This window comes from Hyla sarda, unplaced genomic scaffold, assembly GCF_029499605.1.
Source record: "Hyla sarda isolate aHylSar1 unplaced genomic scaffold, aHylSar1.hap1 scaffold_166, whole genome shotgun sequence".
Taxonomy (NCBI): domain Eukaryota; kingdom Metazoa; phylum Chordata; class Amphibia; order Anura; family Hylidae; genus Hyla; species Hyla sarda.
In genome coordinates this window covers 192,090-209,678 of record NW_026608298.1, presented here as the reverse complement: position 1 = coordinate 209,678, position 17,589 = coordinate 192,090, and the positions used below count along the sequence as shown (strand labels likewise).

Here is a 17,589-nt window from a genome sequence, read left to right as displayed (position 1 = left end):
TGCGGTGTTGGACACAATGGGACAAAGAGAATCCCCCACTCAAGGAGACATCAAAGAGCAAGAACTGATTGCAATGCAAATAAACCACCTACAGGACGACATTCAACAACCATGGGTGTTAAAGGACATCTGCAGCGTCACAAACACTTATCCCCTATCCTCAAGATAGGGGATAAGTGTATGATCGTGGGGGGTCCGAACGCTGGGGCCCCCGGCGATCTCCTGTATGGGGCCGCGGCTGTCCCGTGCAGGGGCCGTGCCAGCCGCAGCATGACGTTGCAGCCGGGACGCCTCCTCCATACATCTCTATTCGTGCCTAGAACTGTATGGGGACGGGGAGGAGACGGGGCGTCACTGTCGACCTCTAGGTCGACGCTACACGCCTTAGCGCTCACCATGAGCGCTTATGGCGGCGCCTCGTTAGGGAGGTTGGGGGGGGGGGTCCCAGCGGTCGGTGGATAGGGGATAAGTGTAATGCCGCTGCAGTTGTCCTTTAAGGAACTGTTCTGATTGGCCATGGAGATGTCTTGGGATGGGCAATGTATGGGTTATGTGTGTGGATGACGGCTATATATGTTACATATAGGATGATGAGATAGAGGGAACTTCCTGCCCCTTCCTATCACCCTCCCCTCTTCCTTGCACCCCTATCCCTTAATTAGTTCGGTTTCCCCTTTGTATTTATATGTATAGCTTGTAATAAACCCCAAAACAAAGCAGTTTCTACAAGTACCCCTTTAAATCTAAAGAGAAACGGGTGTGTAATGGCACCATGCACACAGGTACATATGATAGACACATGATTCGACAGGTAGGGCATAAATATTGGGGTTTAGGGAAGTCCAATCCTAAATATGGCACCTTGTTCTGGGAACCCCCTTCTCTCCTTTTTTGTTTACTATAGGGAAGACGATTGGGGATAGACTGGTTAGAGGAGAGATAGCTGTTTTAAAAAAGAGCGAAGAAAGGTTTTTGGCTAGTGTTAAAAAAAGGTATGTGTGCATGGAATAGTAAAAGGGGAAAATATCCACCACCCTAAAAAAGGCCACGCAATTCCAGTAAAGGGTTATTACAGATGTACCAGTGAAAATGTAATATACCTACTTAAGTGCCCCTGTGGTATGTAGGGCAGACGAGCAAAATCATTAACTCCTTAAAGGGTTATTCCAGGAAAAAACTTTTTTATATATATCAACTGGCTCCAGAAAGTTAAACAGATTTGTAAATTACTTCTATTAAAAAATCTTAATCCTTTCAGTACTTATGAGCTTCTGAAGTTAAGGTTGTTCTTTTCTGTCTAAATCCTCTCTGATGACACCTGCCTCGGGAATCGCCCAGTTTAGAAGCAAATCCCCATAGCAAACCTCTTCTAAACTGGGCGTTTCCCAAGACAGGTGTCATCAGAGAGGATTTAGACAGAAAAGAACAACCTTAACTTCAGAAGCTCATAAGTACTGAAAGGATTAAGATTTTTTAATAGAAGTAACTTAGAAATCTTTTTAACTTTTTGCTATATATAAAAAAAATTTTCCTGGAATACCCCTTTTAAGGTCCCGGGCTTTTTCCATTTTTCCTCCTTACGTTTTAAAAATCATAACCCTTTCAATTTTGCACCTAAAATTCCATATGATGCTTATGTTTTGCGCCACCAATTCTACTTTGCAGTGACATCAGTGATTTTAAGAAAAAATCTACGGCAAAACAGAAAAAAAAATTAATTGTGTGACAAAATTTAAGAAAAAATTCCATTTTGTAACTTTTGGGGGCTTCCGTTTCTACGCAGTGCATATTTCGGTAATAATGACCCCTTATCATTATTCTGTAGGTCCATACGATTATAATGATTCCCGACTTATATAGGTTTGATATTGTCGCACTTCTGGAAAAAATCATAACTACATGCACAAAAAGGTATACGTTTAAAATTGTCATCTGACCCCTGTAACTTTTTAATTTTTCCGCGTACGGGCGGTATGAGGGCTCAATTTTTACGTCGTGAGCTGAAGTTTTTATCGGTACCATATTTTGTATTGATCGGACTTTTTGATCGCTTTTTATTCATTTTTCATGATATAAAAAGTGACCAAAAATACGCTATTTTGGACTTTGGAATTTGTTTGCGCGTACGCCATTGACTGTGCAGTTTAATTAACGATATATTTTTATAGTTCGGACATTTCCGCACGCGGCAATACCCCATATGTTTATTTAAATTTTTGTTTACACTTTGTTTTTTTTAAATGGGAAAAGGAGGGTGATTCTTACTTTTATTAGGGAAGGAGTTAAATGATCTTTATTAATTTATTATTATTATTATTATTATATATATATATATATATATTTTTTTTTTTGCAGTGTTATAGCTCCCTCTAGTGGCTATAACACTGCACACACTGATCTTCTACACAGATCACTGCCATGCATTAACATGGCAATGATCAATGTTATCGGCGGTCGATTGCTCAAGCCTGGATTTCAAGGCATGGAGCAATCAATCGGATGATCGGATGCACCGGGGGCAGGTAATGGACCCTCCACTTGTGTTCTAGCTGATCGGGACATAGCTATTTCACCGCGATGGTCCCGATCAGCCCGACTGAGCTGCCTGGAGTGTATTTTTATTACTTTAGACACGGCGATCAACTTAACTGAACGCCGCCTCTAGGGTTAATAGCGCGCGCCAACAAGCATGCCGCACGCCCAGGGTCCCGGCTTTCATTTTCTGCTGGGACCAACCCGCCATGACGTTATAGACCGGGACCGGGTGCAGGACGTACAGGTACGCCCTGCATCCTTAAAGGGGTTCTCCGCTGCTCAGCGTTTGAAACAAACTGATCCGAACACTGGAGCCAGCGCCGGGGGCTCGTGATGTCATAGCCCCGCCCCCTCATGATGTTGGGCGTACAGGCGTTTCCGCTGGGACCAACCCGCCATGATGTTATAGACCAAGACCGGGTGCAGGGCGTACAGGTACTCCCTGCGTCCTTAAAGGGGTTCTCCGCTGCTCAGCGTTTGGAACAAACTGATCCGAACACTGGAGCCAGCGTCGGGAGCTCGTGATGTCATAGCCCCGCCCCCTCATGATGTCACGCCTACCCCCTCAATGCAAGTCTATGGGAGGGGGTGTGACAGCCGTCACGCCCCCTCCCATAGACTTGCATTGAGGGGGCGGGTGCGACATCATGAGGGGGCGGAGCTATGACGTCACGAGCCGCCGGCTCCAGTGTTGGGAACAGTTTGTTCCAAACGCTGAGCAGCAGAGAACCCCTTTAAGAGGTTAAAATCAGAATTTCGGAACATAAAAGTGCCATACATAAAGCCCTAGTAACAAAATGCTGTAGAGTGCAGGAAAGTAAGTTCGGTGACACATCAGTAGCTATAGGCATATTTTAGAGAAAGATCACCGGGTCAACGAATTAAGATGGCAGCAGGTGAGTGAACAAATAACGCGTGAATAAGGAGAGTAATAAAGGAAGTATTCTGGATTACAGAACTTGAGACATTACAGCCGTCAGGATTAAATGAAGCATCGTATATACTCGAGTATATACGGTACGTACTTTTGGATCATTTTTGTAATACAGATGAAATTTAGAATATTTATGTGTTTTTACAATTCGTAAAACTTGTGTTGGGAATGTGTCTAATCCAGTTGATTGAATGAAGGTGTCAGGACATCGGTGTGAGGGATGATGAGTAAGGGGGTGGATCCCGAAACGTTGTGTGTCAGATCCTGACTCTTTCTGATGTTTGAGGGGCTTTGGCCCTATGAAAATGTGCAAGTCGTTTGTATCCTCTCCATTTTTGTAAATCTAAAACGAATGGTCGTGAACTACAAAGAGATGTGAGTTTCTTTTCCATGTGTTTGCAAAATTGTCCTAGGATTCCGTGCAGCGTGTTTTAAAGGGGTGCTCCGCTGCTCAAGGTTTGGAACAAACATTTCCGGCGCCGGGAGCTCATGACGTCATTGCCACGCCCCCTCAATGCAAGTCTATGGGAGGGGGCGTGGCAGTGGGGCGGGGCTATGACATCACGAGCACCTGCCGCCGGCTCCAGCATTCGGAACTATATGTTCCGAACGCTGAACAGCGGAGTAACCCTTTAAGGGAGCAATTGGTGGAGCTCCACACCTGGGATGGGATAAGAATTGTACACTATAGGACTGAGAAATCGTTATATATTATACAATCTGATTGGTTGCAATGGCAACTGGACAACTTCCTCTGCACAGGTTTTGATAAATCTCCCCATGATCTCCTACGTATCTGCCGGGGTTCCCCTTTTAATCTAGCCATAGACATGAAGGGTGTTCACCAGGTGTTGGAGACCCTCACGATCACCATGGCCGCAGTCTATTGTGTAATACCATACCCGCCCGCAGTGAGGAACCCGCACATAATGTGGATTGGAGCCCATCACTGCTCCCAGGATACGGGGATTCCTTACCGCGTACAAGGAGCCGCCCGCATCCTCCACCGCCTGCGGTGATGACTCCATGACTGCCGGGGTCTCTGCTGGAGGTTGTACCTGGAGAAAGAAGCACATCTCTAATAATGCAGTATACAGGTGAGGAGAAGTGGTACTGTGCAGTATGTATATATATATATATATATATATATATATATACACAGAATAAGAGCAGATACTGAGGATAACACTCAGTATACAGGACAGGAGAAGGGGTACTGTACAGTGTGTGTGTGTATATATGTAAAATAAGAGCAAATACTGAGAAACTTTTATTTTATATAAAAAGAAATGCAAAACAAACCAACATAACATCCATAACAATGAAAATTAAATAAACCTAATACATAACAAATCATAATCACAAACACAATCCCTTCTGGTCCAGGACAACACTACATACCTATACACACACACACACTACATATTTATATATACACACCACAAATCTATATAACTATATATACACCACAAACCTATATAACTATATACACACCACAACCTATATACACATCACATACCTATTGACAAACAGAACATATATATAAAAAAAAATATTTTGTATAGGTATAATATACACATATACATACATACAAAAATAATCAATAATAAACACAACAAAATAAGAATTTACTCATAATATCCCGCACCTTCCCTATAACCTAAACAAAAATATACACAAAATATAAATCAAATAATATAACCTTATTCATAATACTCTTAATATCCCCTCACCATTTTCTATTTTTTTATATACACACACACACAATCCCTATACCATCCCTATACATAAATACATATATACAATACCTATATAGTCCATATGCATATATACAAACCCTATACAATATACAACTCCTATACATATATACACTCCCTATACATATATACAACCCCTATACATATATACAACACCTATACATATATACAACCCCTATACATATATACAGTCCCTATACATATATACAACCCCTATACATATACAACCCCTATACATATATACAGTCCCTATACATATACAACTCCTATACATACATACAGTCCCTACACCATAACACCAACCCCTCCGGGCTCCGGTTCGATGTCTGTAGCCGTCTACATCTTTTCATCTTTATCAAAACAAAAATCTCTGGTGACAGCTTCAGCCCATCACCAGGGAGGAGACTACTCGGTTAGGGCACCTTAAAGGTGAACCCCCTCCACAGGGAAGAGGCTGCAAATGCCCCCAACTTTTCATACTCCAAAAAACGAACCTTCACCAGGTCACCGAGAGTGTTCATACAAACCACGTCCAGGGGGAGGATTTTCTGTCTCGTCGACACTAAACACCTCGCTTGCCACGTGTGATACCTGACCACTACACTGACTAAAAATGAAGTGCACCGGTCCCGGAAACCCAGATCTTTGAAGGCCCCATAAAGCCACCCAGCATAGGAAAGGGCAGCCAGCTGCGGCCAGCCGATGGAAGCTCCCACCCTTTGATATACCTCGATTTTAAAAGGGCACTGAAGCAGGAAGTGGTCCATGTCCTCCAGCACACTCCCACACTCCTCCCGGGGACAACCCTTTTCATCTGAGTTCCTGTACTTCAGATTGCCCCTTACATATAGCTTACCATGGAAGCCTCGCCAGGTCAAGTCCCAAAACTTCAAGGGGATCCTAGGTGAATTTAAAAGAGCCAACTCAATCACTTGATCCCGACCTGGGCAATTCTTGAGGGCCAGTGGTTTCTGGAAATGAGTCAGCAAGACCCTGTTATCGAGGATTTTCCTCGGCAGAGTTCTTACCTCCCACATCCCCAGCCCCCACCTCCTGATGACCTTCAGAACAAGTGCAGCATAAGTCGGGAGATGCCCGTTTGGCGTGCGAAGATCCTTCACTTGATCGCCTCTCTCCCATTCCTGGAAGAAAGGCTGAAACCATCTCCTGCAAGAGACTACCCACGGAGGAGCCCTCTCTGTCCAGAGGTTTGATTTATTGGTCTTTAAAAAGGTATTCACTAGGAATACCATTGGGTTGACCATACCCAACCCGCCTAGTCTCCTCGTATTGTAAGTCACCTCCCTCTTAATTAGGTTCAGTCTGTACCCCCACAACATTAGGAAGAACCAGGCCCAGAGAGGTTCTGGCAAAAAGCTGACATTGCCCAAATAGATTAACAACGGAAGCAAGAAGGACCTGATCAAGAAGACCCTTTCCCTAAAGGTCAAAGACCAAACTTTCCACTGTTCCACTCTTTTGGAGACATCTTGCAGTCTGCTTTCCCAATTTCGTGTGGGGTAATCCCCGGGACCAAATTCGATGCCCAGAATTTTTGCAGATTCCTGGGGCACAGGGAGGGTGTCCGGGAGACAAAACTCAGGGTCTCCACCTCCCAACCAAAGACTTTTGCACTTGTCCTGGTTGATCTTAGACCCGGATGCCTCCGAGTAGCAATCCACCTCCAACATCACCCACTCCGCCTCCCCTTGCGAAGAGACAAAAATGGAGATGTCATCAGCGTATGCCACTACCCTTAAAGCACAATCCGGCACCGCCGGGTCCATCCTCACCCCCGCCAACGGTCCCCGATCGATCCTGCGAATTAAGGGGTTGATCGCGGACACATAAAGCAAAGGGCTTAACAGACAGCCTTGATGCACACCAGATGCCACCTCAAAAGGGCGGCCCACCCAACCGTTTACCAATGGAAAAGTCTCAGCCCCTGCATACAATGTTCTCAGCCAATCCACAAACCCCCCCGTCAGACCGTATTTGAAAAGAGTGGACCAGAGATACTCATGATCAACTTGATCAAAATCCTTTGCCTGTCCAAGGACAGCAGAAACCCTTTCCAGTGACTAGCCTGACCCTGCTCCACGGCCTCACGGACACCCAGCACCGCACTAAAAGTGCTACGACCGGGAACAGAGCAGTGCTGGGACCCCGAAAGGAGCTGGGGTGCAAATTTCACCAACCTGTTGAAGAGCACTTTTGCCAGGATCTTTCTGCCCACATTGAGAAGCGCTATGGGACGCCAATTCTCGATGCGGGACGAGTCTTTACCCTTTGACCAGATGATCAGAGCCGACCTCCTCATTGACTTCGGCAGAGTGCCCGAGGATAGACACTCATTTATTACTTCAGTTAAGAGGGGAACCAAAGTGTCCTTAAAGGTCTTATAAAACTCGGATGTTAAGCCATCCGGCCCCTGTGACTTTTTTATGGCAAGCCTCTCAATCGCCAGCTTCACTTCCTCTTCTCTGATCTTCTCTGTAAAAACATTAAGAGAGGGGTCTACTCCTGACTGAGAAATGGCATCCGCCAGGAAAGCCATCATCCTGCCCTGATCTAGATCCCTCTTCCCCAAGAGGTGCGAGTAAAAGGCTCTGACGACCTCCAGGATCCCTCATCTGGACTTGTTCAGAGATCCTGTACTAACGACCAGGCCGGTCACGATCTTACAATCCACTGACATCTTACAGCTCCGGCAATGGTCGGGCGAGCGGTACTTCCCGAAATCCCTCTCGTAAACCAAAGATGTGTGTCTATCATACTGGCACTCTGGAGATTTCCTCTCGGTCACCTCCAGTCGAGACCAGAACCTCAAGTTTCCTCCTTAGTTCCTGATAGAGGCGATCTCTATTCAGGCTCTAAGGGTCGCAGTCTGGTGGAAGAATCTCGCCGCCCGTTTTTTGAACATCTCTCACCACTCTGACTTAGTGCTGCATAAGTCCAGTAATGGTATCTGGCTCTGCAGAAACTCCTCAAAGGACCGTCTTATCTCCTTGACTTCCAGGAGAGACGAATTCAGCTTCCACAATCCCCTTCCCATCCTGGGGGTCTCTGAAACATTCAAAGAAAACATAATCAAACAGTGGTCGGAGAACTCCACCTCAACAACCTGCAAAGGTGAAGAGACAGAATCCTCCTTAAAAAAAAAAACTATCTATCCTAGACCTAATCTATCTACCTCTAAAGTAAGTGAACCCGCTGTGACCTGGGGTGTGCCGGATGTGGACATCCACCAGACGAGACTCACTAGCTATTCTATTCATGGCGATGATATCGTAATCTAGCCGATCTCTGGAGCCTCCCCTATCACCAGACCTTGTGACAGTATTAAAGTCTCCTCCAAAGATGACCTACCGGCTAGTAAAAAGTAGGGGCTTAATCCTCATAAAAAGACTTTTCCGGTCCCACCTAGTCTGTGGACCATAGATGTTTATAAGGCGGAGCTCTTGTCCCTTCATGAGGACGTCTGGTATTAGACATTTCCGCATTTCTAGCTCGATTACACGTCTGAGCGGTTTTAAAAAGAGCCGCCACCCCGCTATACGGCTCGGCCGCAAGAAACCAGTGAGAGGGCCCTTGGCACCACTCACGCTTCGCCTTATGGATAGCGGTTAGATCTGTTAACCTGGTCTCCTGCAAAAATAAAATGTCGGCCTCAATTCAGCCGAGAAAATCAAAGGACGAAAATCTTGCCGCATCTGACTTTATGCTGGCGACATTAATACTCGCCAGCATCAACGGGGAGGGTGCCGCCATCATGTGTGATCAAGCTAGACAGCCCTCTTCTTCCCTCCCCCTCCCTTACCCTGAGTGTCATCATCTGATTTCCCCACATTCCCCCTTTTTAAACACACAGACATATCCATATTTACAGAGTTTCCCTCTTTTCCAGAGGTCACCTCCTGCAGCTCACATGGTCCTGGGACAGCCCTCCCCCTGTTACCAGAGAAGAAGGTTTAATGCTTCCCGAAGGCCTCACTTCGGACACTGGCACCTCATCCCCGGCCTCCTCATCTGAGGAGGAGATGTCATTCCTGAGGGCATGGTACCGGTTAGGGCTATCTACCAGAGGGGAGACGGTAGATCCTTCCGCTGGTACCTGGACAAGGGTGAGGGGGACTGAATGATCCCACTCCAAAGAAGGGGAATCCTTCTCTTTCCTCGTCTTCCCCCTCTTTTTTCTGGCACCCGATTTTCTCTTATTCTTTAGCCACTCTTTGCTCTCCTCATCCATACTCTCTCCTGGAGAGGAGGTAGCAGTGATGGCCCTTTTCTCCTCCTCCTCTCTATCCAGTCTCCTGGCCTCCTCCTCCAGCTCAAAATCCCTCAGGTCCTCAGCAGAATCCACCATCTCAGGGTCAGGTAAAGTCCCCTCAGCTGCCACCTGAGGAGCCCCCTCCCTTTCCCTTTGGCGTCCCTCCAAATGCTTCAGCCTAGAAGGTGCCATTCTTTTCTTCCTAGGACCAGTAGTCTCTCCGCCTCCGCCGGTACCCTCCCCAGCATCTCGGCTAACCCCAGCTGGAGATTCGACGGCATTGGCAAAAGAGACCGGACAGCGGCTGAAGGGGTGACCGAGGTCCCCACACAGGTGACAACGAATGTCCCCACAGGTTGCGGCGAGATGTCCTATCCCTCCACACAACGCGCACTTCTGGACCCTACATTGTGCGCTGAAGTGTGTCGGGTCACCGCACCTATGGCAGACCTTCGGCTGTCCCTGGTAGAAAACCAGGATCCTGTCCCTCCCCAGAAAAGTGGAGGAGGGAATGTGGGTGACAGAATTACCTGAAAGCTTCAACTTGACCATGAAGGTCCAGGCCCCCGACCAGATACCGAATTCATCCCTGTTCTTCTGGGGAATGCTGACCACCTCTCCATAACTCCCAATCCAGGTCATGATGTCTATGCAAGAAAGAGATTCGTTACACGTTAATGCCGTCACTTTCTTGATGTTATTCTGGCGAGAAATTGCCTGGACAGCAAAATCTCACCACTCGGCTTCTATCTTTGCCAGCTCGTACCGAGACCAAAAGAGCTCGAGCCCTTCGGCCCGGACAAAACTGACATCGAAAAATGGGGTACCATGAGGATGTATCAGGGCAAAGATGTCACCCACCCTGAAATCCATCTTGAGAAGGACCTCTACCCCCTTTATCCTGTTTGGACAAGTATCATTGCCCCTCCACCTAAGACGGTCCACATTCCTCCTGGTAACCCCAGACCCGGCTGTGGGGAGTGACCATGACTCCTCTCCTTTGCTCTCGGAAGGCCCCGAGGCTGTGCCTCTCTATCCAAAAGGACAGTTCTACCTCTCTACCCTCTACAGTGATAGATTTATCCCCCCCTCCGCAAGGCCTCCAGAAAGCGCCTCTGAAGGTCACTATGCCCAGGACCAGAAGGTGCAGGACTCTCATGTGGCCTACATGACCCGGCAGCAACACTGGCATAACTCCTACGGGGTTCTGATGGACCAACCACTCTAGCATCATTACCACTCTCCACAGAATCCATACTCTCTCTCACACTCACAACTTCTCCATTCATCCTGACATCATCCTTCCCATCCTCCCTCACTCCCTCTCCCCCATTCACACCTCCATTCAGTCCTGGACCAGACCCCACAGACAGATCCCCCGTATGTACAATATTTACAGCCTGTGGGTGTAGGGTATATGGGGTGTAGCTGTGCGGTACTTTAATGGGATCAGTGTAACCCTTTCTACTCGTGACGCCAGGGTGAGGGCTCCTCTGCAATGCTTCTCCTACCGCCACCCTTCCCAAAAGCGATAGGGAGGTATGAAATAATTGAATGTGTGCTGAAAACAGTCGGAGCTTTTACTCAAGATTTTATGCAAGCTTTATAACCGGAACAGTCTCTGTACAAGCAAAGTCTCTTAGAGATTGACAGTGGTATGGACCTTAAGCGTTTTAGAGTCCGTAGACTGATATGCGCTGTTCCGCTGAATTAAGGGGATTTAGTTGTGGTCCAGCAGTCATGCTAGCTTTAGCGGGGATTCAGTTTAAGACTCACGTTTTGAGTTCAAGCTGAGGCCGGTAGGCTTCTGGCCTAGCTTGTCTTTGTAAGTGGTGCAGATCCGTCCAAATAGTCCGGTATCCACGAGAGCAGCAACCCAAGAGAGAGAGAGAGATCATTGGCTACAGCTCCCTTACGTGGGCAGGGGCTAGCCTTAAGCTGATTGGTCCAATATCTCTGTCAATTATCTGTACAAAGGGTTATGGGTAATCACGCGACCCAAGGACCTCCAAAGGTCCTCCAACATACTATAGAGGAATTAACATAGTCACATGACCGAAGGTCCTGCAACGCTACCAAGGTAAGCATAGTAATATACATTATATTAAATATATATATATTTAAATAGTTCAAAATTAGAAAAGAAAAGAGGCGACTAGGGGCTGTCCCACCTGGGGGACCCTACCTGAACGTAGTAACTCTGACTTTGGGGACCTACCATACAAGGTACGGTATGCAATACGGTACCGGGACACTACATACAGATGTGACCTCGGCGTCCTCCGGTGATCCTGGCCAGTCTTGTTCCGCCACAATAACAGACTCTGACTGGTCAGGAACCCCCTCTGCTTCACCGGCCACAGGAAAGTCCTTCGGGGCAGGAGGCCGTCCAGATATAGGAACAGTTTTTGTAATATTGTCCACAGAACTTCCTGCCCCCGGTGGTTGTAGGAAAGTCCCCTTCATATTTTCAATCGCTTTAGCAGCCGCCATTGCCAGTCCAGCCTTGGCCGGTTTTATTATCCCTGCCAAGGTGCCGCCTGCCCCAATCGCAGATGAGGTTCCCCCTCGAGAAGCCCCTGCAGGTGACACCCCGACAGCAGAAAACACAACAGCCGCAGACCCCACCGCGGAGCCTGCTTTGCCACAAGGCACCCCATGGTGCCGCTTATCTCCGCCCTCGCTCCTAATCTCCGGCACCGGAACCAAAACTTTACCACTGCCCGCCTTTCCCTGGCCTCCCGCTGGGCTGCTGACCTCATCAAACATGTCCGGCTTCACAGCTGAAATCGCCGCGACACTCTTACCGCTACTACAAGCTGAAACAGTGTCACATGACTCTCCTGTAGGAACCTCCATACTCTGCCCACTGCTCTTCCCCTGCACAGATCCCACCGCAGGGCCCTGACTAGGTGGAGCTGGGGAAAGGGGGACATAAGAGAATGACACCGACTCACCCCTTTTCTTGTCACTTTTCCTCTTTCTCCTCCTCATCCGGTACAGGGTCTTCTCCAAAGGTAAATTTCTCCAGATGAACCGGAGACTCCATCTCCCTGATGACGGCCATGAGTCTCTCCCCGGGGTCACTACTGTCCTCCTCAGAGCTCCTCCGGGATCCTGGCGCTGAGGCTGGAGGTGCTTGTCCGGGGCAGATCCCGCTCTGAGACCCCTGTGATGGATCCTGGGTCATTATGGGGTCACCATCCTCCTCAGCTCCAGCCACGGGGTCACTTAACCCCTTCATCTCCTCAAACCTCTCCTAGTGTGAGGAGCTTCTCCATGAAGGGATCGCTGTTTGTCTGAATGTCCATCCTTTTCTTTTCAATGATGTTTATTTCTGACTTTATCTTTGTAATGTTCTACATAATCTTATTAGCCTCTGCGCCTGCTCCCGGTCGTGGTGTTTGCCGCACTCTAGCGCATTTTAGCTCTGCGCGCAATCTGCTGAGTTCTTTGCCGTTCATTTTAAATGCATTAAGAAAATAGGCAATTCTTGATATCACTGACAGCCTCCTGGGGCCTCCGCACACCCCAGTCCTTCACATTCAGATTCTCAACCAAAACCTCTTGGCTAAGGCCAGAGTCCAGAGGGGGGGGGGGGGGGGGGGCAGGAGAAACATTGCTGCTCCCCCCCCCCCCCCCAGGTCTCCTCACCACCTCCCAACAGGCCAGTCACTATGCTTCCTCTATCCCCACCAGCCTACTCCGGGAACCAGAGGCCTGGGACTCACTCTCCTCCTGCATCCCAGAAACCTACTCCCCTCTAGGCAGAAGGGAGCAGGAACCAGGAGCCACTCAGATCACCTCCCAGCAGCAGCACTGACTCTACAGACAAACCACATCCGCAGATTAGATCCACCTGAGGAACTCTTTTATTTTATATAAAAAGAAATACAAAACATAAACCAAACATAACAACCATAACAATGATAATCCAACATAAGATAAACCTAATACATAAATAATATCAAAAACACAAACAAAAATCCCTTCTGGTCCAGGACAACACACACTCCATACCTATATACACACACCGCCAACCTATATAACTATATACATGACATACCTATATAACTATATACACCACATTCTATATAACTTTATACACCACACGTACCTATACAATTTTTTTTTATATAATATATATATATATATATATATATATATACATTAATCAATAATATACATATATATATATATATATATATGTCACGATGCCGGCTGGCAGGTAGTGGATCCTCTGTGCCAGAGAGGGATTGGCGTGGACCGTGCTAGTGGATCGGTTCTAAGTCACTACTGGTTTTCACCAGAGCCCGCCGCAAAGCGGGATGGTCTTGCTGCGGCGGTAGTGACCAGGTCGTATCCACTAGCAACGGCTCAACCTCTCTGACTGCTGAAGATAGGCGCGGTACAAGGGAGTAGGCAGAAGCAAGGTCGGACGTAGCAGAAGGTCGGGGCAGGCAGCAAGGATCGTAGTCAGGGGCAACGGCAGGAGGTCTGGAACACAGGCTAGGAACACACAAGGGAACGCTTTCACTGGCACAATGGCAACAAGATCCGGCGAGGGAGTGAAGGGGAAGTGAGGTATAAATAGGGAGTGCACAGGTGAACACACTAATTGGAACCACTGCGCCAATCAGCGGCGCAGTGGCCCTTTAAATCGCAGAGACCCGGCGCGCGCGCGCCCTAGGGAGCGGGGCCGCGCGCGCCGGGACAGGACAGACGGAGAGCGAGTCAGGTACGGGAGCCGGGATGCGCATCGCGAGCGGGCGCCACCCGCATCGCGAATCGCATCCCGGCTGGAGACGGTATCGCAGCGCACCGGGTCAGTGGAGCTGCCCGGAGCGCTGCGGTAGCGAGAGAGAAGCGAGCGCTCCGGGGAGGAGCGGGGACCCGGAGCGCTCGGCGTAACAGTACCCCCCCCCTTGGGTCTCCCCCTCTTCTTAGAGCCTGAGAACCTGAGGAGCAGACTTTTGTCTAGGATGTTGTCCTCAGGTTCCCAGGATCTCTCTTCAGGTCCACAGCCCTCCCAATCCACCAAAAAGAACCTTTTTCCTCTGACCGTCTTGGAGGCCAGTATCTCTTTCACAGAGAAGACGTCAGAAGAACCGGAGACAGGAGTGGGAGAAACTAACTTGGGAGAGAAACGGTTGATGATGAGTGGTTTAAGAAGAGAGACATGAAAGGCATTAGGAATACGGAGAGAAGGAGGAAGAAGAAGTTTGTAAGAGACAGGATTAATTTGGCACAAGACTTTGAAAGGACCAAGATAGCGTGGACCCAGTTTGTAACTGGGGACACGAAAGCGGACATATTTAGCGGAGAGCCATACCTTGTCTCCGGGAGCAAAAATGGGGGGAGCTCTTCTTTTCTTATCGGCAAACTTTTTCATGCGAGATGAAGCCTGTAAAAGAGAATTTTTGGTCTCTTTCCATATGGTGGAAAGATCACGAGTCACTTCATCTACAGCGGGCAAACCAGAGGGCAAGGGAGTAGGGAGGGGGGGAAGAGGGTGACGGCCGTACACCACGAAAAATGGGGATTTGGAGGAAGATTCAGAGACTCTAAAGTTATACGAGAATTCGGCCCATGGTAGAAGATCTGCCCAATCATCCTGGCGGGAGGAAACAAAATGTCGTAAATAATCACCCAAGACCTGGTTAATTCTCTCTACTTGTCCATTGGATTGAGGATGATATGCAGAAGAAAAGTTTAATTTAATCTTGAGTTGTTTACAGAGAGCCCTCCAGAATTTTGACACGAATTGGACGCCTCTATCCGAGACTATCTGTGTGGGCAACCCGTGAAGACGAAAAATGTGTACAAAAAATTGTTTAGCCAACTGAGGCGCTGAAGGAAGACCAGGAAGAGGGATGAAATGTGCCATTTTGGAGAATCGATCAACGACCACCCAAACAACAGTGTTGCCACGGGATGGGGGTAGGTCTGTAATAAAATCCATACCAATCAGAGACCAAGGCTGTTCGGGGACAGGCAGAGGATGAAGAAAACCAGCGGGCTTCTGGCGAGGAGTCTTATCCCGGGCACAGACAGTGCAGGCTCGCACAAAGTCCACGACATCCGTCTCCAGAGTCGGCCACCAATAGAAGCGAGAGATGAGTTGTACAGATTTCTTGATGCCTGCATGACCTGCGAGATGGGAGGAGTGACCCCATTTGAGGATTCCGAGGCGTTGGCGTGGAGAGACGAAGGTCTTTCCTGGAGTAGTTTGCCTGATGGAGGCTGGAGAAGTGGAAATCAGGCAGTCAGGAGGAATGATGTGTTGCGGAGAGAGTTCAACTTCCGAGGCATCCGAGGAACGAGAGAGAGCATCGGCCCTAATGTTCTTATCGGCAGGCCGAAAGTGAATTTCAAAATTAAATCGGGCAAAGAACAGAGACCACCTGGCCTGGCGAGGATTCAGCCGTTGGGCAGACTGGAGATAGGAGAGGTTCTTGTGATCGGTGTAAATAATAACTGGAAATTTTGATCCCTCCAGCAGATGCCTCCATTCCTCAAGTGCTAATTTAATGGCTAGAAGCTCTCGATCCCCGATGGAGTAGTTCCTCTCCTCCAGAGAGAAGGTCCTAGAAAAAAAACCACAAGTAACAGCATGCCCGGAAGAATTTTTTTGTAGAAGGACCGCTCCAGCTCCTACAGAGGAGGCATCAACCTCCAATAGGAAGGGTTTAGATGGGTCAGGTCTGGAGAGTACGGGAGCCGAAGAAAAGGCAGACTTGAGCCGTTTAAAGGCGTCTTCCGCTTGAGGAGGCCAAGACTTGGGATTGGCATTTTTTTTGGTTAAAGCCACGATAGGGGCCACAACGGTAGAAAAATGTGGAATAAATTGCCTGTAATAATTGGCGAACCCCAAAAAACGTTGGATAGCACGGAGTCCGGAGGGGCGTGGCCAATCTAAGACGGCAGAGAGTTTGTCTGGATCCATTTGTAGTCCCTGGCCAGAGACCAAGTATCCTAGGAAAGGAAGAGATTGGCATTCAAACAGACATTTCTCTATCTTGGCATAAAGTTGATTGTCACGAAGTCTTTGAAGAACCATACGGACATGCTGGCGGTGTTCTTCTAGATTGGCAGAAAAAATCAGGATATCGTCCAGATATACAACAACACAGGAGTATAAGAGATCACGAAAAATTTCATTAACAAAGTCTTGGAAGACGGCAGGGGCGTTGCACAGGCCAAAGGGCATGACCAGATACTCAAAGTGTCCATCTCTAGTGTTAAATGCCGTTTTCCATTCATCCCCCTCTCTGATGCGGATGAGATTATAAGCACCTCTTAAGTCCAGTTTGGTAAAGATGTGGGCACCTTGGAGGCGATCAAAGAGTTCAGAGATGAGGGGTAGGGGGTAACGGTTCTTTACCGTGATTTTATTAAGACCGCGGTAGTCAATGCAAGGACGTAGAGAGCCATCTTTTTTGGATACAAAGAAAAATCCGGCTCCGGCAGGAGAGGAGGATTTACGGATAAAGCCCTTTTTTAAATTTTCCTGGATGTACTCAGACATAGCAAGAGTCTCTGGGGCGGACAGAGGATAAATTCTGCCCCGGGGTGGAGTAGTGCCCGGGAGGAGGTCAATAGGACAATCATAAGGCCTGTGAGGAAGTAGAGTCTCAGCTTGTTTTTTGCAAAAAACATCCGCAAAGTCCATATAGGCCTTAGGAAGACCGGTTACAGGGGGAACCACAGAGTCACGGCAAGGGGTACTGGGAACCGGTTTTAGGCAGTCCTTGAAACAAGAGGGCCCCCAACTCTTGATCTCCCCAGTGGACCAATCCAGGGTTGGGGAATGGAGTTGAAGCCAGGGTAGTCCAAGGAGAATTTCGGAAGTGCAATTGGGGAGGACCAAAAATTCAATCTTCTCGTGATGAGGTCCGATGCACATTAGAAGGGGCTCCGTGCGGAAACGTATGGTACAGTCCAATCTTTCATTGTTTACACAATTGATGTAGAGGGGTCTGGCGAGACTGGTCACCGGGATGTTGAACCTGTTGACGAGAGAGGCCAAAATAAAATTTCCTGCAGATCCGGAATCCAAGAAGGCCACAGTAGAGAAGGAGAAGGCAGAGGCA

General features: G+C 48.1%; 1 protein-coding gene across 3 annotated transcripts in view; it reads right to left on the bottom strand.

The window, feature by feature from the left end:
* The window catches only part of NFAM1 (NFAT activating protein with ITAM motif 1), a 111,111-nt gene that overhangs the window by 53,710 nt on the left and 39,812 nt on the right, over nt 1-17,589 (bottom strand). For all 3 annotated transcript variants that reach the window (XM_056552507.1, XM_056552506.1, XM_056552508.1), the window contains one exon: nt 4,447-4,527. In XM_056552507.1, the coding sequence (XP_056408482.1) occupies nt 4,447-4,527 (81 nt within the window). The remainder of the gene's footprint in view (nt 1-4,446; nt 4,528-17,589) is intronic.